Raw genomic sequence first — 21,748 nt, forward strand, 5'->3', positions numbered from 1 at the left:
TCCACAGCAGCTATAATGTCCCCTAGAGTGCCCCGAGTAATAATACCACCCTCTATTGTGCTCCAAGCAATAATCCCTGTAAAGTGTCCCCAAAAATAATAGAATTGCCCCTACAGTGCCTCCCCAATAGCAACACCCCCATATAGTAATTTCCACCACACTGCCCCCACATAGTAATCCCCCCATAGTAATTTGCCCCCACACAGTAATTTCCCCCAAACTTCCCCCATATAGTAATTTGCCCCCACACTGCCCCTACATAGTAATTTCCCCCACACTGCCCCCACATAGTAATTTGCCCCCACACTGCCCCCACATAGTAATTTCCACCACACTGCCCCCACATAGCAATTTCCCCCACACAATAGTTTCCCCCACACTGCCCCCACATAGTAATTTGCCCCCACATAGCAATTACCCCACACTGCCCCCACACAATAGTTTCCCCCACATAGTAATTTGTCCCCACATAGCAATTTCCCCACACTGCCCCCACACTGTCCCCACATAGAAATTACCCCACACTGCCCCCACACAATAGTTTCCCCCACACTGCCATTTGCCCCCACACTGTCCCCACATAGCAATTACCCCACACTGTCCCCACACAATAGTTTCCACCACACTGCCCCCATATAGTAATTTGCCCCCACATAGTAGTCCCTCCCATCAGTGGCGTACATAGAGAAGTAAGGGCCCCATAGCAAGGATCAAACCAGGCCCCCCACACAGGACAGAAGCATTGCTGCCTAAACCCTTTTCAGTGACCCTTTGGCCATTTTTTCACTGCCTCTTTTGCTAAAAGTTGTTCCTTTAGAGGGTAGATTCCTGACCAAGTTTTCAACCCGAGTAGAAGAGGAGATAATCCCAACTAAGACTGGGCCCCCCTCTTGCCCTGGGCCCCCTCTTGCCCTGGGCCCCATAGCAGTCGCATGGATTGCCGCTATGGTAGTTACGCCCCTGCCTCCCATAATAATTTGCCCCCACACTGCCCCATATAGTAATTTCCCCCCGCATAGTAGTCCCTCCCATAATAATTTAGCCCCACAGCCCCCACATTCCCCCTCCCATGTACTCGAGGTCTCTTCCCTAATATGTCCTCCTCTGTGTGTCGTCCCCCACATGTCCTCCAAAGTAGGCACATGAAATAAAATTTAAAAAAATGAAAAGCTAAATACTCACCGTCCAGGTCCAGGCACTTGATCGCAGATGAAGGCGGAATGAGGCAGGCGTGCACACGTCAATGTGCTGTGTCCCGGCACAGGCGCGTGATGACGTCATCACACACGCCTGCGCCGGGATTTCACTACCGCATAGGCCTCAGGCCTGCTAGGCCTGAAGCCTATGGCGGTGATAGGCGACGGGACAGGGAGCTATGCGCTCCCGTGCCCCGCCGCAGTATGTGGGCGTTCGGGTCGGCGTTGGGCACCCCCGGGGCTGCCGACCCGAACGTCCCTATTGTAATCCGCCACTGCCGACAAAGGAGTGCTGTGCACACCTGACGATTCATCAGAGTGCGCACACTCAGTTCGTATGATACTGCTCCTCAGCATTGTGAAGTTCACCGGCTGCGCAGCTGCTGCAGCCTGCGCTTATCAGCAAGATTCAGCAGACACAGTTTAGACAGCACATACCACTTAGCAATCAAATTAAAAGTAAGTTGACGGCCATGCTGGCGCCCCCTGCAGTCCGGTGCCTGGGGCAATGCCCCCCCCAGGCCCTCCCCACATTATGCCACTGGTGTGACCTACCTATTTTGGTTGTTTAAAACACTGTACTTGCCACCGTCACAGATATATATATAATAGTTATTCAGCCGGTTAATTGAGTACAAGAGACCTACCTATTATTTTTTTTGTTTAAAAAACACTGTACTTGCCACCATTGCAGGGATATATAATAGGTATTCAGCCGGTTAATTGGGTCAGTGTGACCTACCTATTTATGTTGTTTAAAACACTGTACTTGCCACCGTCACAGGGATATATAATAGTTATTCAGCCAGTTAATTGGGTGGGTTTGACCTACCTTAAAAGTAAGCTTGGTAATTAAAAGCTACCTTTATTATAAATCATAAATGGATAAACGAGCAAAAATTGCCCCAGTGATAAGAAATATCAGGGGAGACTCCCACCAAAACGAAATAAGAAGCAAACATTGGAAGATAAAAATGGTATAGGAATCAGGAGAGGGGGATAAGGGGAAACTATCCCTGTAATACCCTAAATGGTCCTATGCCCAGGGACACCCCTTTATGGTAGAGATTCCCTGCCCTCGTACCTAAACCTGATCCTTACCCTAAATTGACCCTACATCAATGTATAAATATGAGACATATCAGATGGGGCACAGATGGCCCCTAATAGGTAAGAAAGAGAAAAAGAACAAAATAATATAAGAATGGAATAAGACCCCAACGTATTTCACCTGCACCTGGTGGTTCATCAGGGGGTGACAGAAAAGATAAATAGAAAAATTGTAGGAAGGAACAAACTAATAGATAGAGAAAGATATGGGAATGATACTTAGCTCACAGGACAAATAGTGGGAAGGGAATATGCCCAAATATAGATAACCCAGCCAGCAGATGTCAACCTGAAAATAAAACACCAAGAATGACCATCTCTGTAAACCGGCTAAGAATAAATGCAGTCAGTATACAATATACTGATTACTTACTGGCAGGGGGACCCACAACGTATGTCCGATGGATAAGGAGCTGATGCGGCTATTGAGTGGACGCCAGCGCTCAGAATTTTTAAGCGCTAGGAAACACGTTGAACTTCCGCACGCCAAGAAAGTTACTTCCGACGAGATGGAACGCAAGGATGGAGCGCAACACGTGACTTCCCTCAAATGGACAGCACGTGTGGGACGCACACGCCCCAAGCCATTGATATAAAGCGCACAGGCAAATAAGAAGTGCTGGAGGGGCATATACGAAAGCGTTGAAGACTAATAGGCAGAATTCACTAGCAACTAAGCTTTAGAGGGAGCCAGCAAATATTCTTAAGTATAAACAAGGATAAAAGAAAGGGGTTAACTCAAAGGATAATGAGAAACCCAAAATACAGTATCCAAGATACAATGACAGATGCATGTCACTGAAGAAAGGTGCTTCTCACACCAAAAGGTCCAGATAAGGACACAACATGGTATCAGAGGCGGAGCAACATTTTCAAAGAGACAAGAAGGCATCAGGAAAGTCGAAAAATCAGATAAAGCAAGTAAAAGTCAATCTTTCATTTAAGCCCCCGGGCGACTGGGAGCAAAAGCGATAAATCCATAAATCTCTCTCTGGAGAATCTTTCGATCCCAGTCACCCTTCCTAAGAGGCAGAGGGACAGCCTCAAGTGCAGAGGACCTAATAGATTTGAGGTCACCATTATGGTATTCATTATTGCGATTGGCAACAGGTGTATTATTAAGTTTGACAATATCATTCGCAGACCCGCCTTCTTAATTCCCAATAGGTTTTACCAATGTAATCCTTGCGAAATGTACATTGGCAAATGTAGATAACGCCCTTCGTTTTGAAGGTAATGAAATCCCTAACTGAGTAAGTACAACTGGTGACTGAGCAAGTTACGATTTTTGTAGTGCAAATAACGTTACAAGCCTTACAAGTTCCACATAGGAAGACATAGGAAGACCCCCAAAGGTCTTCTATCAAGCCAGGTGCCCTCTCTCTTAGGGCCGGTGTAATGGCTATGCACCAAGTAATCTTGTAAGCTCCTACCCTTACGATAGGTAATCCAGGGGAAGGGGGAAACAGCCTTCGAGAGGTCAGGAGCCATAGTTAAGATGGGCCAATAGGGCTTTAAAATGTTTCTGATTTCTCTATTAGCTACATCAAATGTGGAAATCAGGTGGATCAAATTGCCTTCTTTATTATCTCTCATTCTAGGCACTAGGAGGTAAGTCCTGTTACTTTGTTCCGCTAGCTGAAAGGCATCTACCCATAGACCAGGACGCAGATGGCAGAAATGGCAGAAAGCGAGGGAATGTTGGTCGAGCAGGTGGGGGCCATCTGCCCCCTCATCCTCTTCCTCGCTCACTCCCTCTACTCATCAGCCTTTGTCTCCTTTTTTATCCAGCAGCCAAAGTCCCTACCAGTTGAGAGATCGTACAAAGGGTGGCAACAACCACCCATAGCAGATAACCTTCAAATTATTAACCTTTCTTCACGTGTATTAACTGACATTGAAGTTAACTTATTACAGAGAGGCCTTTCTTTTGTACCTACCACCAAATATAATTTGTTTACATGGATTAAGGACCTGAATCTTTTCTGTAGAAGACTAAAATGGCAAATTCTTTCAGAACACTAATAGACAAACCTGTATTGAACTAGGGGTAAATCTTGATGACTTCTCTGATCTCCAGACCCTGATGGATCTTTGGGAGGAAGGATCGAGAAAACCTGGTGAGGGTCCCTTCACCAATTTACGTCCTACTAGCACTAAATTTCCGCCACCCATCAATTCTGAACACATTGATATATTTTTAAGCCTGGTAGTTTCTGATTTGGAACAATTAAGAATAAATCACCCTATTTATCAAAACCTGTCTCAGTGCAAATGAGCAGCACTCAGGAACCTTGAAACTGATAACAAGATTGTGATAAAACCCTACGATAAAGGAGGTAACCTGGCTATTCTTGATCATACCAAATACCAGAAAATGTGTTGATAAGAGTTGAGCGAACCCGAACTGTAAAGTTCGAGTTCGTACCGAACCTTAGGGTTTTCGGCACCTGGACCTGAACATTTATGTAAAAGTTCGGGTTCTGTGTTCGGCGATTTTTATGGCGCTTTTTGAAAGGCTGCACAGCAGACAATCAACAAGTGTCATACTACTTGCCCCAAAAGGCCATCACAGCCATGCCTACTATTGGCATGGCTGTGATTGGCCAACTGCAGCATGTGACCCAGCCTCTATTTAAAGAGGACCTTTCACTAGATTAAAAAATCTAAACTAACTATACAGACATGGAGAGCGGCGCCCAGGGATCTCCCTGCACTTACTATTATCCCTGGGCGCCGCTCCGTTCGCCCGGTATAGCCTCCGGTATCTTCACATGTTAGGCTCCACCCAGTGAAACCTGCCGGCATCTCTTTCTCCCATGCTGTAGCGCTGGCCAATCGCTGCGCTCAGCTCATAACCTGAGAGAAAAAAAAAACTCTCAGGCTATGAGCTGAGCGCTGTGATTGGCCAGCGCTACAGCATGGGAGAAGGAGACGCCGGCAGGTTCCACTGGGTGGAGCCTAACATGTGAAGATACCGGAGGCTATACCGGGCGAACGGAGCGGCGCCCAGGGATAATAGTAAGTGCAGGGGGATCCCTGGGCACCGCTCTACATGTCTGTATAGTTAATTTAGATTTTTTAATCTAGTGAAAGGTCCTCTTTAAGCTGGAGTCACGTAGCACCGCCCGTCACTGCTCTTATTAGTGTAGGGAGAGGCTGCAGCTCCTGTGAGGAAGAGATCAGGAAGAAATCTTATCAAGAACAGTTTTTTGTACTCAGCGATCTACAGCAAAAGTGTTTTGTGGGTGCAGTGCACAATTTTTTTAAGCCTGCCCTGAGCCAACTACTGCTGAAAACTAACTATTTTTTTTTCAGTTAGTCAATATCAATACATGATCGGCAGCCATTTTATGCAACGATAGTGCACCAGCACAGGCTATTTGCATGCCTGCAAGTCCAGAAATACAGCTTTTTGCTTACTGGGGTTAAAAAAATACATCTGTTAAATATAGTGCACATCTGGGATTACATGTGCATAAGTGACTGTCACATTTAGGCCATAAATACGGCTTTGGCATACTGGGTTGAAAAAAGCCTCTGATATACTGCACATCTGGGATTACACGTGCATAAGTGACTGTCACATTTAGGCCAGAAATACGGCTTTGGCATAGTGGGGTGAAAAAAGCCTCTGATATACTGCACATCTGGGATTACACGTGCATAAGTGACTGTCACATTTAGGCCAGAAATACGGCTTTTTGGTTACTGGGGTGAAAAAACCCTCTAATATACTGCACATCTGGGATTACACGTGCATAAGTGACTGTCATATTTAGGCCAGAAATACGGCTTTTTAGTTACTGGGGTGAAAAAACCCTCTAATATACTGCACATCTGGGATTACACGTGCATAAGTGACTGTCATATTTAGGCCAGAAATACGGCTTTTTAGTTACTGGGGTGAAAAAACCCTCTAATATACTGCACATCTGGGATTAGACGAGCATAAGTGACTGTCACATTTAGGCCACAAATAAGACTTGTAGGATACTGTGGTGAAAAAACCCTCTAATATACTGCACATCTGTGATTACACGTGCATAGGTGACTGTCACATTTAGGCCACAAATAAGGCTTTTAGGATGCTGTGGTGAAAAATCCCTCTGATATACTGCACATCTGGGATTACACTTGCATAGGTGACTGTCACATTTAGGCCACAAATACGGCTATTAGGATACTGTGGTGACAAAAGACCTTTTTTTCATATACTGCACATCTGTGATTACACGTGCATAGGTGACTGTCACATTTAGGCAACAAATACCGCTGTCATATAGAGTTAAAAAAAAAAATTTTTAGTGCAATACCCTACATCAGGGTTTATATTGGCGGTTAATTATTTTTAACATACTTAACCACTTTTTACTTTTCTTTGTGAACGCTAACTATGAGGCAAACATCTTATAAGGGACGCGGTCATGGTCGTGGTGGTGGTGTTGGTGGAGCCTCTGGTGCAGGGAGAGGACGTCGTCGTTCTGCCACAGCTACACGTCCTACTGAACCTACTACCTCAGGTCCCAGTAGCCGCCAGAATCTACAGTGATATTTGGTCGGGCCTAATGCCGTTCTAAGGATGGTAAGGCCTGAGCAAGTACAGGCGCTAGTCAATTGGGTGGCCGACAGTGGATCCAGCACGTTCACATTATCTCCCACCCAGTCTTCTGCAGAAAGCACACAGGTGGCGCCTGAAACCCATGCCCATCAGTCTGTCACATCACCCCCGTGCATATCGGGGAACCTGTCTGAGCCTCAAGTCATGCAGCAGTATCTTATGCTGTTTGAAGACTCTGCTGGCAGGGTTTCCCAAGGGCATCCACCTAGCCCTTCCCCAGGGGTGGAAGACATAGAATGCACTGATGCACAACCACTTATGTTTCCTGAAGAGGACATGGGAATATCACCTCAGCACGTCTCTGATGATGACGAAACACAGGTGCCAACTGCTGCTTCTTTCTGCAGTGTAGAGACCGAAAAGGAGGTCAGGGAGGAAGACTGGGTGGAAGACGATGCAGGGGACGATGAGGTCCTAGACCCCACATGGAATGAAGGTCGTGCCACTGACTTTCAGAGTTCGAGGAAGAGGCAGTGGTGAGACCGAGCCAACAGCGTAGCAAAAGCGGGAGCAGGGTGCAAAAGCAGAGCAGCCGTCGCCAAAACAGTTTGCCTGCTACTGGCCACCGTCACCAGGGACCGAGCACACCAAAGGCAGCTTCAAGGAGTTCCATGGCATGGCACTTCACACAATGTGCTGACGACAAGACCCAAGTGGTTTGAACGCTGTGCCATCAGAGCCTGAAGCGAGGCATTAACGTTCTGAACCTTAGCACAACCTGTGCATCTACATGCGAGACACGGGCTGCAGTGGAGTAAGCACCTTCAAAATCAAGAAAGGGCTCAGGCCCCTCCTGCACCCTCTTCTGCTGCTGCCTCAGCCTCTTCCTCTGCCTCTGGAAGAACGTTGGCACCTGCCGCCCAGCAAACAGAGGATGTACCACCAACAACACTACCTCCGTCACCAAGCATCTCCACCATGTCACACGGAAGCGTTCAGCTCTCCATCTCACAAACCTTTGAGAGAAAGCGTAAATTCCCACCTAGCCACCCTCGATCCCTGGCCCTGAATGCCAGCATTTCTAAACTGCTGGCCTTTGAAATGCTGTCATTCAGGCTGGTGGAGACGGACAGCTTCAAACAGCTCATGTCGCTTGCTGTCCCACAGTACGTCATTCCCAGCCGCCACTACTTCTCCAGGAGAGCCGTGCCCTCCCTGCACAACCAAGTATCGGATAAAATCAAGTGTGCACTGCGCAACCCCATCTGTGGCAAGGTCCACCTAACCACAGATACGTGGACCAGTAAGCATGGCCAGGGACGCTATATCTCCCTAACTGCACACTGGGTAAATGTAGTGGCGGCTGGGCCCCACGCTGAGAGCTGTTTGGCGCACGTCCTTCCGCCGCCAAGGATCGCAGGGCATCATTCTTTGCCTCCTGTTGCCTCCTCTTCCTACTCGGCTTCCTTCTCCTCTTCTACCACCTCCTCATCCAGTCTTTTTTGTCTGAGTCTGAGTCCCAAGTCATGCAGCAGTCACTAATGCTTTTTGATGATTCTGTTGGCGGTGGGCCATCCACCTAGCCCTGCCCCAGCAGTGACAGAGATTGAGTGCACTGATGCCCAACCACTTACGTTTGAGGATGAGGACGTGGGAGAACCACCGCAGCATGTCTCTGATGAGGATGACGAAACACAGGTGTCAACTTCTGGGGCTTTCTACAGTGTGCAGACAGCCAAGAGGGCAGGGGTGAGGAGTGTATGGAAGATGATGGGGAGGATGATGAGGTCCTAGACCTTACATGGCATCCAGGTCATGCCAGTGATGTGTGCAGTTCGGAGGAAGAGGAGGGGGGCATGCAGCACCAGCCGCACAGCAGGGTGCAAAAGCAGACCGGCCGTCGCCCAGCCAGTACGCCAGATACTGCCCAACGCGCCAAGAGACATAGCATACCAAAGCCGGCGCAAAGGAGTTCCCTAGGGTGGAAGTTCTTCAGGCAGTGTGATGATGACAGTACATTGGTGGTTTGCACGCTGTGCAGTCAGAGCCTGAAGCGAGGCATAAATGTTCTCAACCTGAGCACCACCTGCATGATCTGGCATTTAACCGCAAAGCACGAGCTGCAGTGGAGTAGACACCTCAAGAACTACGAAAGATCAGATGCTCCTCCTGCTCCCTCTTCTGCTGTGGTCTCGGCCTCTTCCTCCCCCTCTGGAGAGACAGGGGCACCTGCCATCCTGCAAACAGAGGATGTGGCAGCCACACCACCATCACCCGGCATCTTCAAACTGTCCCGTGGAAGCGTTAGGCTGTCCATCCGACAAACACTGGAGAGAAAGAGGAAGTACCCCCCTACCCACCTGTGAGCCCTGGCCCTGAATGCCAGCATTTTAAAATTGCTGGCCTTTAAAATGCTGCCATTCCATAATGGTGGAGATTGTCAGTTTTAATAATATAATGACTGCGGCTGTCCCATGGTACATGGTTCCCAGCCACCACTACTTTTTAAGACAGGCTATCCCTGACCTGCACGAACAAATGGCAGAAAAAATCAGGTGTGCGCTGCACAACGCCATCAGTGGCAAGGTCCAAATAACCACCGACACTTGGACCAGTAAGTATGGGCAGGGACGTTATATCTCCCTAACTGCCCACTGGGAAAATGTAGTGGTGGCTGGGCCTGAGGCAGACAGCAGTTTGGCACATGTCCTACCACCACCGCTGGATGTTTCCCGGTGCCTCATGTTGCTTCCTCGTCCTACTCCGCTTCCTCCTCTACCGTGTCCTCATCACGTCAGAGCAACACCTGTAACACCAACTTCAGCACAGCCAGGGGGAAATGACAGCAGACTGTTCTGAAACTCATATGATTGGGGGAAAGACCCCACACCACGCAGGAGCTGTGGGCGGGCATGGAAGAACAGACTTATGAGTGGCTGGTGGCGCTGAGCCTCAAGCCTGGCTTGGTGGTGTGTGATAACAGGCAAAATATCATAGCAGCTCTGTGACTAGCCGATTTGACGCATCAGGCCAGGGCTGACACCCGCTGCTGATAGTGGCAGTTCAGTTACTGAGCCGCTGCCATTTCCATGCTGTAAATATACAGCATGGTTTGCTAAGATTCTGTTCACCATGTGGTATATTTAGGACATGGTGCAAAAAGGGCACAGAGGGGGCAGCAGGGGGCACAAAGCGGACATCAGCGTACAGGCTCTAATCTTCACTAAAACGAGCTGTGAGGATCACAGTCTGTAATCAGCTCTTTTAAGTGAATTACCCTCTAATTAGTTAGCTTGTACAAACTAGCTAGAGATGAGCTAGGTCTTAAAAAAATTAGATTTGGTCAAATTCATCATAAAGCTATATAAATCAGGTATACCCATAACGTCCTGCTGGCCGCTCCATACACAGCAGGCACCCAGCCGCAATGACGGGGAACGGTGATCCTGTAATTTAACCCCTCAGATGCCACGGTCAATGAATAGGACAAGGGATCAAAAGATCCCAGGTGCTATCCGGCTAAGGGGGGTTAAAAGTTCTCTTTGTAAAAGCAAAACAAAATTAAAAATTTTATTTAAAAAAGCATTAAAATATTTAAAGTTTAAATCACGCAGCTTTCTCACAAAAAAAGATATAAACAATAAAAAAATTAAACATATTAGTTATTGCGGACCGAAAATGTCTGAACTATTAAAATATTTTAAAAAATGTCTTGTGCGCTGAACACTAGTGTTGAGCGAATCAAAACCAAATAAATTGATTTTGATCCTAATTTCAGGAAAAATGTAATTAGCCACAAAGCCGAATTTCCTTGTGCTTTGTGGTAACAAATCAATTTTCCTGTTATGGAGGTTAAAAAAAAACTTCACATCATCCATTTGCTCGCGGAGAATCCATTGCAGCCATCTTGAGTGAAGATACTGTGCAAAATCTTGTTAAATAATGTCACTGCTCCTGGCCAGCGTCATGGCATTATGATGTCATCTCATCACCACGCAAGATTTTGCGCAGTGTCTTTAAGGACATGGATTGACATGGATTGTCTTTGGTTTTTACTGCACTGAATTATTAAAGTTACCACGTTATTTGGAAGCTGGACTTTCTCTTTTTTATTTTATTTGGATATGTACCTTCATGCCCAGGTTCCCGGTGTTGTTCGTGCCGCCTCCTATTGGCTTCAGGTGAGCGCACCACCCTCGTTTTTCTTACTGCAGTGTCTTCAAGGAAGATGGGCGCGATGGCCTCTCCGTGAGCAAATGGATGAGGTGAGTATGCTTTTTTTTTTTAACCTGATTAACCCCTGAAAGGCCTCAATTGTAGCATCAGAGGCAGCAATCAGCGATGAACGCTGCATCTGAGGGGCTGTATGACAGGGGGTGGCATGATCACTGTTCTCTGTCACTGCACCTGCTACATACAAAGGAATGTGCTCCATGACAAAGTAATTTGTCACTAATAAAATTTATTTGTGAAATTCGTCGAAGCAGCCAAATCAAATTTTTCATAACTTTGCTCATCACTACTGATTGCCGTAACAGAAAAAAATGAAACGATTCACCTTTTTTTGTCACCTTTCAACCCCCCAAAACAGTAATCAAAAAGTCGTACATACCACAAAGAAGGTGCCAATAAAATCTACAGTTCGTGCAAAAAACAAGCCCTCTTATATAAGTTTTGTAGCGCCATATTCGTATTGAGCCACAAATTAAGGACGTCATGTCATTTTTAGCAACGTCGTAGTGAACGTCATGATGTCAAAACCCCAAAAACCTTTTTTTTTTACTCCACAAAGAATATTTTTTCCCATCTTCCAATAACAGAAATGGTAAATTAAATAGTGCCCTTCCAAAGTATAACTTGTCGCGCAAAAAATAAGCCCTCATATGGCTATATAAACAGAAAATGAAAGTTATGGTTATTGGAATGTAAGGAAGAAAAAATGAAAATGCAAAACCAAAAATGGGTCCAGTTGCTCTATAAACAATACAAAGAAGAGTTAAAAACAGACTGAGAAGAAATATAAATGGTACACATTAAAATTGTAAATGGCTCACATGTGCCTCCAAGAGAATTTACATACATTAATTTCTGGGCACTTCCCTCTACAGCTCTGTTCTGTCAAATTGGAAAACTACTGAAAGAACAGAAATAATTTTTTAACACTGTAGATAAGAATCCCTTTAAAAAATGAAGTATTTGCATATTCCATGTCTAATTCTCTGAAAAGATAAAAATGTATAGGATTATAGGTTATACAATGAAACACATGACAAGGCCTTTATTAAATTAACCTTGTTCATATTAACTTAAAACTTCATAACCAGGAAAACTAAAGCCAATAACTCAAGACTTAATAACCATTTCATACTGATACTGTAAATATTAAATAAAAATTATATAAAACCTGATCACAGCCATAAGCTCGAGCTGAATTCCATACCTTCAAAAAATAAGGTAAAAATACGGCAACCCCAGGTAAAAAATGGCATCAAAGCACACTAATAGGTGGGCCGAAAGCCTGGGTCCACAATCCGTGTCTACTGAAACGCTCACTGCTCACAATGAACGCGGACGCTTTGCATGTGGAAGAGGTGGAAATGGGGGAAGACAGTACACAGGGTGATAGCCAGAATTGGATGAGGATGAGGAGGAGGAGAAGGAGACGGTTGCCTCCGCTACAGAGGGTAGTACCCATAGCAGGTTTATTCCATCTGTTCAGCGTGGATGGGCCAAAGAGGAGGAAGAGGATGAGGAGATTGAGAGTCATCCTCCTGATGAGGACAGCAAAGTCTTGTCTGTTGGGACTCTGACACACATGGCTGACTTTATGTCTGGCTGCCTTTCCTGTGACCCTAGCATTATACGCATTTTGGCCAACACCGATTACTGGTTGATCACCCTTCTCTACCCCTGCTACAAAGAGAAATTCTCATCTCTCATTCCTGTGGTGGAAAGGACTAGCAAAATTTTGCACTACCAGAAGGTCCTTGTGGAAAAATTGCTCCAAACCTTTCCAGCTGACAACGCTGGCGGCAGAGTACGTAGTTCCTTGGGCAACCGAGGAGGGGAGAAGAGGAGAAAACACAGCAGTTCCAACAGAGGCAGGGCAACACTCTCCAAGGCCTGGGACAGTTTCATGACACACCGCCAGAACCCTCACCCTGATGCGTGGCCTACTGTCACAAGGAGGGAAAAATTTTGGAAGATGTTGAAGGAGTACGTAGCAGACCGTGTGTGCATCCTCAATGATGCCTCTGTGCCTTACAACTATTGGGTGTCGAAGCTGGACACGTGGCACAAACTGGCGCTCTACGCCTTGGAGGTGCTGGCCTGCCCTGCCTCCAGCGTTTTGTCAGAGCGGGTATTTAGTGCTGCTGGGGGCATAATAACTGATAAGCGAAACCGCCTGTCAACTAAAAATGCTGACAGGTTGACTCTTATGAAAATTAACAAGGCCTGTATTGCCCCTGACTTCTCTACTCCACCAGAGGAAAGTGGCTGAACATAAAGGCACTTTAAATGTGGCTTTTATGGTGTATTGAATACACTGTATACCCATGCACCCCTTAAAGGGTATATGGTTTAATCTTCCTTTTCTCTTCCTCCTCCTCCACCATATCAACATGCTTATTAGACTGCCCTCGCTCCTAATGTTTTAGAGCAGCGGTTCTCAACCTAGGGGTCGCGACCCCTTTGGGGGTCGATCGGCCCTTTCCGGGGGGGTCACCTGAGGTTTCCTATTGTGGGTCGCCCGCACAACGGCAGCGGCCCCTTATCCTCGCGCACAGGAAGTGATGTCCTATCACTGCCTGTACTTGAAGGAGCCTGACGTCTGGACGGGTAAGTCGGGCCACCTGTCTGCTGAGGTCCGAGTTTTTTCGTTAATGACACCGCCGCTGAGCACCACTGCCACCAATGATTTAATTGAGCCTGGCTGAGCCTGGCTAATTTTATTTTAATTATTTGGCTGAGCAAGGCTTAATTTATTTGGGGGGACGTGAAGCACCGCTGATTTATTTATTTGGGGGACCCTGAGCACTTCTGATTTATTTATTTGGGGGACCCTGAGCACCACTGAGTTATTTATTTGAGGGGTACTGTGCACACCACTGATTTATTTTTTTAGGGGGTATTTGTTGTTTATTATTTATTTTAAAGTTATTTATTTGGTTTACAAATATTTTGTATTTATGCTAAAGTTCTGTGGTTATGAATGAATACTTGTGTATTTGAATTAACATTTGGTGTATTGGTGTCTGTGCGTGTTTTTGGTGGGTCATCATAACAGTAGCAAAATTAGTTATGACGTAGCAAGGAAAAAGCAGCAGGCCCTCACCCAAAATGTTTTTGATGGTCTGCTCGGCAGCAGGCCCTCGCCCATAATGTTTTAGATGGTCAGCTCAGCAGCAGGCCCTCTCCCATAATGTTTTAGATGGTCACCAGCAGGCCCTTGATCCAAATGTTTTTGAGGGTGACCAGCAGGCCCTTGATCCAAATGTTTTTGAGGGTCACCAGCAGGCCACCAATCATAATTTGTCAAAGGTGTGTATGATGCCCTCCTTTATGTGTAATAAAGGGTGTATTGGAGTGCCGGTTCCTTGTAATTTTTGGCAGCCCTTTCACTTAGTGCATAGGTTTTGAGTGTAGGAATCCCACTACCTGAACAATTGTACCACAATGTGAATGAGGCTCTCCTTTATGTGATATACATGTATCGGAGTGCCTCTTCCTTGTAATTTTTGGCAGCAATTGCACTTTATATACAAGTAAATATACAGGAAAGAATGTTTCCTAACAATTTTTCCTCTAAAATCGATTTTATCTTTGGTTTTGTGCGTATTATTGTCAGTCTGTAAAATTGGTGTACTACTCGGACAACATCGTTCCCAGCAGCGACCTGGGAGTCCAAGATGCATCCAGACATCCTCCACATGCTGTTTCCGAACCATTTCAGTGGTGTTTCCATAAATTTCTGACCTTTTCATGTCAACCAGACACCTTCTCCTCTTCAGAGCAGGGGGTGCCTGTTTTAATGCTCGGGTTCTCCTATTGACTTCCATTGTGCTTTCTCACTGTGCCTGAAACGGGACGGCGCAGGTGCGAGATTTACATGGCAGACAGGGCCAGCAGGAGAACCAACGCTGGCCTGCCCCTGTCGATCATGACAGAAAGGCGTGGAAATGAGGTGGGCGAACTGAGCCTCTAGAAGCAGGTGCAACGCCCCCCCTGCTCCTAGAGGCTCATTTGCATATAATTAAAGTTAAAATTACAGGAAAACGGGGGCATACTTAAATGAAAGAAATGCAGAGTTAAATTCAGGTGACATTTTGACATCTATAATGTCCGCCTGTTAAACAGCAAAAATTGGGGTGACAGAAACCCTTTAATAAATGTTCCTCAGAATGTCCATTTTTGATGACTATTTTTTTTTCTCACTGTTGTGTGACAGTCAAATATCAGGTCAAAATGCTACCTACAACTCTTGATGAATTCCATGAGGTGTTTAGTTTCAAAAATGGGTTCTTTTTTCAGAACTTTCAATTACATTGTTACTTGAATGAAGTCAGTGAGGCACCAGTTTAGCGGAAAACTCTGAAAAAAGGTTTAACACGTTCAGGACCTTGGACGAGAATGCTCGTCCTAAATTGCAGGTACTTAACGCACTAGGATGAGCATTCTCATCCTAGGGTTAACGTGCTGCCCCACAACTGCTTCTGCGATCAGCAGCAGGGGCCCGGCTGATACTGGCAGCCAGGCCCCTGCTGTATCTGCCAGCATCGGTGAAAACACAGATGCCGGCGGATTAACCCACTGTATGCCGCGGTCACGCTGACCGCAGCATACAGGGGGTTTGCGGCAGCTTGTACATCCCCATCGGGTCCCTGTGCTGTGGTGACGGGGAACCGAGGGTTACTATGGCAGCACCGATGCCTTGAACAGGGCTGGGTCTCCTAGGCAACTGTTAGCGTCTTACAGCGTAAGACACTGACAGTTCAATACAGCACAATACAAATGTATTGTGCTGTAGTGAAACAGGGATCAGACCTTGTCCCATAGTGGGACAAAAAATAAAGTGAAAAAAGAAGTTAAAAAAAGAAAGTTTTACAAAAAAAATTAAACTTTTCAAGTAAAAAAAAAAAGCACCCTTTTCCCAAAATAAAGTACCAAAAAATTGTAAAAAATAGGGAAAAAAAGAAAAATAGACATATTAGGTATCGACACGTTTGTGTTGACCGACTCTACAAAAATGATAATCACATGATCTAACCCCTCAGGTGAACACCGTCAAAAATAAAATAAAATCTGTGCTAAAAAAAAAAAAATTGTCACCTTACATCACTAAAAGTGCAACACCAAGCGATCAAAAAGGCTTATGCCCCCCAAAATAGTACCAATCCAACTATCCCCTCATCCCACAAAAAATTTGCCCTTACCTAAGACAATCGCCCAAAAAATAAAAAAAACTATGGCTCTCAGCCTATGGAGACACTAAAACATGATTTTTTCTGTTTCAAAAAGGCCTCATGCACACGGCCGTGTTCCGCGGCCGAGAGCGGTCCGTGGTAACACGGCCTGGATAACTGTTGAGAGCAGGAGCGCATGGCGTCATTGGTTGCTATGACGCCGTGCGCTTCATGCCGCCGCTGCGCTGCAGTAATACACTATGCGAGTGTATTACTGTAGTGCAGCGGTGGCATGAAGCACACGGCGTCATAGCAACCAATGACGCCGTGCGCTCCTGCTCTCCACAGAAATCCAGGCCGTGTTACCACGGACCGCTCTCGGCCACGGAACACGGTCGTGTGCATGAGGCCAAATTCTTATATTGTGTTAAAAGTAAAAATAAAAATAAAAAAAGTTTACATATTAGGTATCGCCGTGTCCGTAACAACCTCTTCTATAAATGCCACATGACCTAACCCCTCAGATGAACACCGTAAAAAAAAAAAAAAAACGGTGTCGAAAAAGACATTTTTTGTTACCTTACATCATGAAAAGTGTAATAGCAAGCGATCAAAAAGTCATACGCACCCCAAAATAGATCAAATCATCATCTTATCCCTCAAAAATTATACCTTACCTAAGACAATCATCCCCCCAAAAAAATTATAATATATGGCTTTCAGAATATGGAGACACTAAAAAATATATTTTTTCAAAAATGCTTATTACCGTATATACTCGAGTATAAGCCGACCCGAGTATAAGCCGAGCCCCTAATTTTAACCCCAAAAAATGGGAAAAATTATTGACTCGAGTATAAGACTAGGGTGGGAAATGCAGCTATAATGCAGAGTGTATGTGTACGGTATATAATGCACACACTCTACATTATATACACACATCTGCAAGAGGGTGACTCCCTGTATTTAATGCAGAGTGTGTGCATTATATACACACACACTCTGCATTAAATACAGGGAGCCATCCACAGATCTCCCCCCTAAACAGTGCCATCCACAGATCTCCCCCCTAAACAGTGCCATCCACAGATCTCCCCCCTAAACAGTGCCATCCACAGATCCCCCTAAACAGTGCCATCCACAGATCCCCCCTCCCCTAAACAGTGCCATGATGGCACTGTTTAGGGGAGGGGGGGAACTGTGGATGGCACTGTAGGGGGATCTGTGGATGGCACTGCCATCCACAGATCCCCCTACAGTGCCATCCACAGATCCCCCTACAGTGCCATCCACAGATCCCCCTACAGTGCCATCCACAGATCCCCCTACAGTGCCATCCACAGATCCCCCTACAGTGCCATCCACAGATCCCCCTACAGTGCCATCCACAGATCCCCCTCCCCGACGCTCATAGCAGTATATTTAAACTAATCAGTAACCTTTAACTTTGGATATCTTACTTTGTCTTTGCTTCGGTAATACAGGCAGTGCGGGGAGCGGCGCTCACTCACTGACGTCACGCGCCTGCTCCCACTAGGCGGCGCAGGCGCGTGACGTCAGTGAGTGAGCGCCGCCCCCCGCACTGCCTGCTATTACCGGAGCTAAGACCTAGACTCGAGTATAGGACGAGTAGGCTTTTTGAGCACAAAAATATGTGCCAAAAAACTTGTCTTATAGTCGAGTATATATGGTATGTAAAACTGAAACAAACAACAACAAAAAAGTACCGTAGTCATATTTGGTATTGTTGCGTCCGTAACAACCTGCTCTATAAAAATACCACATGATCTAGCCTGTCAGATAAACATTGTAAGTAACAAAAAATGAAAACGGTGCCAAAACAGCTATTTTTTGTTATCTTGCCTCGCAAAAAGTGTAATATAAAGCAACGAAAAATCATATGTACCCTAAAATAGTACCAAAAAAACTGCCATCTTATCCCATAGTTTCCAAAATGGGGTCTTTTTTTTGGAGTTTCTACTCTAAGGGTGCATCAGGGGGTCTTCAAATGTGACATGGCAGCTTAAAATTATCTCAGTGAAATCTGCCTTCCAAAACCATATGGCGTTCTTTTTCTTCTTCGTAATGCCGTGGGCCCGTACAGCAGTTTACAACCACATATGGGGTGTTTCTGTAAACTACACAATCAGGGCAATAAATATTGAGTTTTGTTTGGCTGTTAACCCTTGCTTTGTTAGTGGGAAAAAATTTATTAAAATGGAAAAAAAAGTGAAATTCTGAAATTTCATCTCCATTTTCCATTAATTCTTGTGGAACACCTAAAGGGTTCACAAAGTTTGTAAAATCAGTTTTGAATACCTTGAGGGGAGTGGTTTCTAAAAGGGGGCCATTTTTGGTTTGTTTCTATTATGTATGCCTCACAAAGTGACTTCAGACCTGAACTGGTCCTTAAAAAGTGGGTTTTGGAAATTTTCAGAAAAATTTCAAGAATTGCTTCTAAACTTCTAAGCCTTCTAACGTCCCTAAAAAATAAAATGGCATACACAAAACAATCCAAACATGAAGAAGACATATGGGGAATATAAAGTAATAAATATTTTTGGAGTTATTACTATCTATTATAAAAGTAGAGAAATAGAAATTTTTGGTAAATGTGGTATTTTTTTTATAAATAAAAATGAAATTTTTTGAATTAATTTTACCACTGTCATTAAGTACAATATGTGACGAGAAAGCAATCTCAGAATCGCCTAGATAAGTAAAAGCGTTTTAAAGTTATTACCACATAAAGTGACACATGTCAGATTTGATAAAAATGGCCTGGTTCTTAAGGTGAAAAATGGCTGGGTCCTTAAGGGGTTAAACTGCAGCATGGCACCTGAAAGCCATACCAGCAAAATCTGCATTCTCAAAGCCAAGTGACAGACTTTCCCTTCTGAGCCTAAGAACCTAGGAGAAAAAAGGGCACCCATGCATAAATGTGGCACATCCTCTGAATGTGATTATGATAGGCTTACATAGAGAATCTTACTCATGGTAAGATTGCAGGTCACATGATACAGCAGAGGCAGGAAATTATGTTCTTTTATCCTGCAATAAAGCATTTGGTGGTGTGTTTCACTTTTAGGCCTCTTTCAGACGGGCGTTGCGGGAAAATGTGCGGGTGCGTTGCAGGAACACGCGCAATTTTTCCGCACGAGTGCAAAACATTGTAATGCGTTTTGCACTCGTGTGAGAAAAATCGCGCATGTTTGGTACCCAAACACAAACTTCTTCACAGAAATTCAGGCTTGGGATCGGGGTTGTGTAGATTGTATTATTTTCCCTTATAACATGGTTATAAGGGAAAATAATAGCATTCTGAATACAGAATACATAGTAAATTATCGCTGGAGGGGTTAAAAAAATTAATATTATTTGACTCACCTTAGTCCACTTGCTCGCGCTGCCGGCATCTCGTCTGTCTTCTTCTTTGCTAAACAGGACCTGTGGTGAGAATTCATTGCAGGAACAGGACCTGTGGTGACGTCACTCCGGTCATCACATGATCCATCACCATGGTAAAAGATCATGTGATGACCGGAGTGACGTCACCACAGGTCCTGTTACTGCAATGAATGCTCACCACAGGTCCTGTTCAACAAAGAAGGAGACAGACGAAATGCCGGCAGCGCGAACAAGTGGATTAAGGTGAGTTAAATTTTTTATTTTCTTTTTTTAACCCCTCCAGCGCTATTTTACTATCCATTCTGTATTCAGAATGCTATTATTTTCCCTTATAACCATGTTATAAGGGAAAATAATAATGATCGGGTCTCGATCCCGATCGTCTTCTAGCAACCGTGAGTGAAAATCGCACCGCATCCGCACTTGCTTGCGGATGCTTGCGATTTTCACGCAACCCCATTCACTTCTATGGGGCCTGCGTTGCGTGAAAAACTCAGAATATAGAGCATGCTGCGACTTTCACGCAACGCACAAGTGATGCGTGAAAATCACCGCTCATGTGAACAGCCCCATAGAAATGAATGGGTCGGTATTCAGTGCGGGTGCAATGCGTTCACCTCACGCATCGCAACCGCGCGGAATACTCGCCCGTGTGAAAGGGGCCTTATAGCAGAGGTGCAATGTAATTACAACTGCTCATCCCATTAACTTGAATGTTAAAACACATAGGGGGAGATTTATCAAAAATTTTGTAAAGTAGAACTGGATTAGTTGCACATAGCAACCAATTAGATCACAGCTCTTATTTTTCAGAATTCCTTTGGAAACTGTAAGGTGGAATCCAATTGGTAGCTATGGGCAAGTAAGCCAGTTTTCCTTTACACCAGTTTGATAAATCTCCCCCATACTGTTTCATATCAGCAAAACAAATTAATTTACTTTATATTTTATTGTTTTCCTTAACAGACATTTGACTCTGTGTCTGAAATAATTGACTACTTCCGGAAAACTCCTCTTCTTCTTATTGATGGAAAAGACCGCGGTTCAAGACAACACTGCAAGCTTACATATATTCCTGACAGAAGTTTTAACTAATTACGTTAATTTTTTAAAGGAGTTTTCTGGGACTTAGATATTGATGACCTATCTTCAGGACAGATTATCAATATCAGATATTGGGAGGCCGTCCGCTGGCATCACCCCCAATCAATTTCAGCAGCTACAATTGTGGAAACAATAATAGAGGATGGAACTGAAAACAGGAGGCTTTGTCCAGGGTCCCATGCTACAGTTCAGCTCCCATTCTCTTGAATTAGAACTGAGCTGCAGGACCCCGGGCACGGCCACTACACAGTAGACTGATCTTTCTGTTTTTGTCCCGATACACTATATAGTTTCTGGTGCTGGTGGCTGCCTGGTGGATGTCAGTAACCCACGATCTGTTATCCTGAGGAAGGGTCATAAATGTCTAAATCCTGGAACACCCCTTTAAGCCATGTTGTTTCACTTTTGTTAGCTGCACTATTAGGGTCCATTCACACGTCCGTTGTTTCTTTCCTGATCTGTTCCGTTTTTTGCTGAACAGATCTGGACCAGATCTGGACCCATTCATTTTCAATGGGTCCTGAAAAAAATCTGACATTGAGCTGTCCGTTTTTTTCCAGGACCCATTGAAAATGAATGGGTCCAGATCTGGTCCAGATCTGTTCAGCAAAAAACGGAACAGATCAGGAAAGAAAAAACGGACGTGTGAATAAGGCCTTAGGCCCCTTTCACACGGGCGAGAATTCCGCGCGGGTGCAATGCGTGAGGTGAACGCATTGCACCCGCACGGAATCCAAACTGATTCACTTCAATGGGGCTGTGTTCACTTGTGCGTTGTGTGAAAATCGCAGCAAGCTCTATATTGTGCATTTTTCACACAACACAGGCCCCATAGAAGTGAATGGGGCTTCGTGAAAATCGCAAGAAAGTGCGGATGCGGTGCGATTTTCACGCATGGTTGCTAAGAGATGATCAGGATGGGGACCCAATCTTTATTATTTTCCCTTATAACATGGTAATAAGGG

At 45.1% G+C, this 21,748-nt stretch overlaps 1 protein-coding gene across 2 annotated transcripts in view; it reads left to right on the forward strand.

Moving 5' to 3' along the window:
* The window catches only part of LCP2 (lymphocyte cytosolic protein 2), a 583,862-nt gene extending 562,660 nt beyond the window's left edge, over positions 1–21,202 (forward strand). For both annotated transcript variants that reach the window (XM_040442789.1, XM_040442797.1), the window contains one exon: positions 20,646–21,202. In XM_040442789.1, the coding sequence (XP_040298723.1) occupies positions 20,646–20,774 (129 nt within the window). In that variant the 3' untranslated portion in view covers positions 20,775–21,202. The remainder of the gene's footprint in view (positions 1–20,645) is intronic.
* The last annotated feature ends 546 nt before the right edge of the window (positions 21,203–21,748 follow it).

The sequence above is a fragment of the Bufo bufo genome, chromosome 1 (assembly GCF_905171765.1).
Source record: "Bufo bufo chromosome 1, aBufBuf1.1, whole genome shotgun sequence".
In the NCBI taxonomy this organism is placed as follows: Eukaryota; Metazoa; Chordata; class Amphibia; order Anura; family Bufonidae; genus Bufo; species Bufo bufo.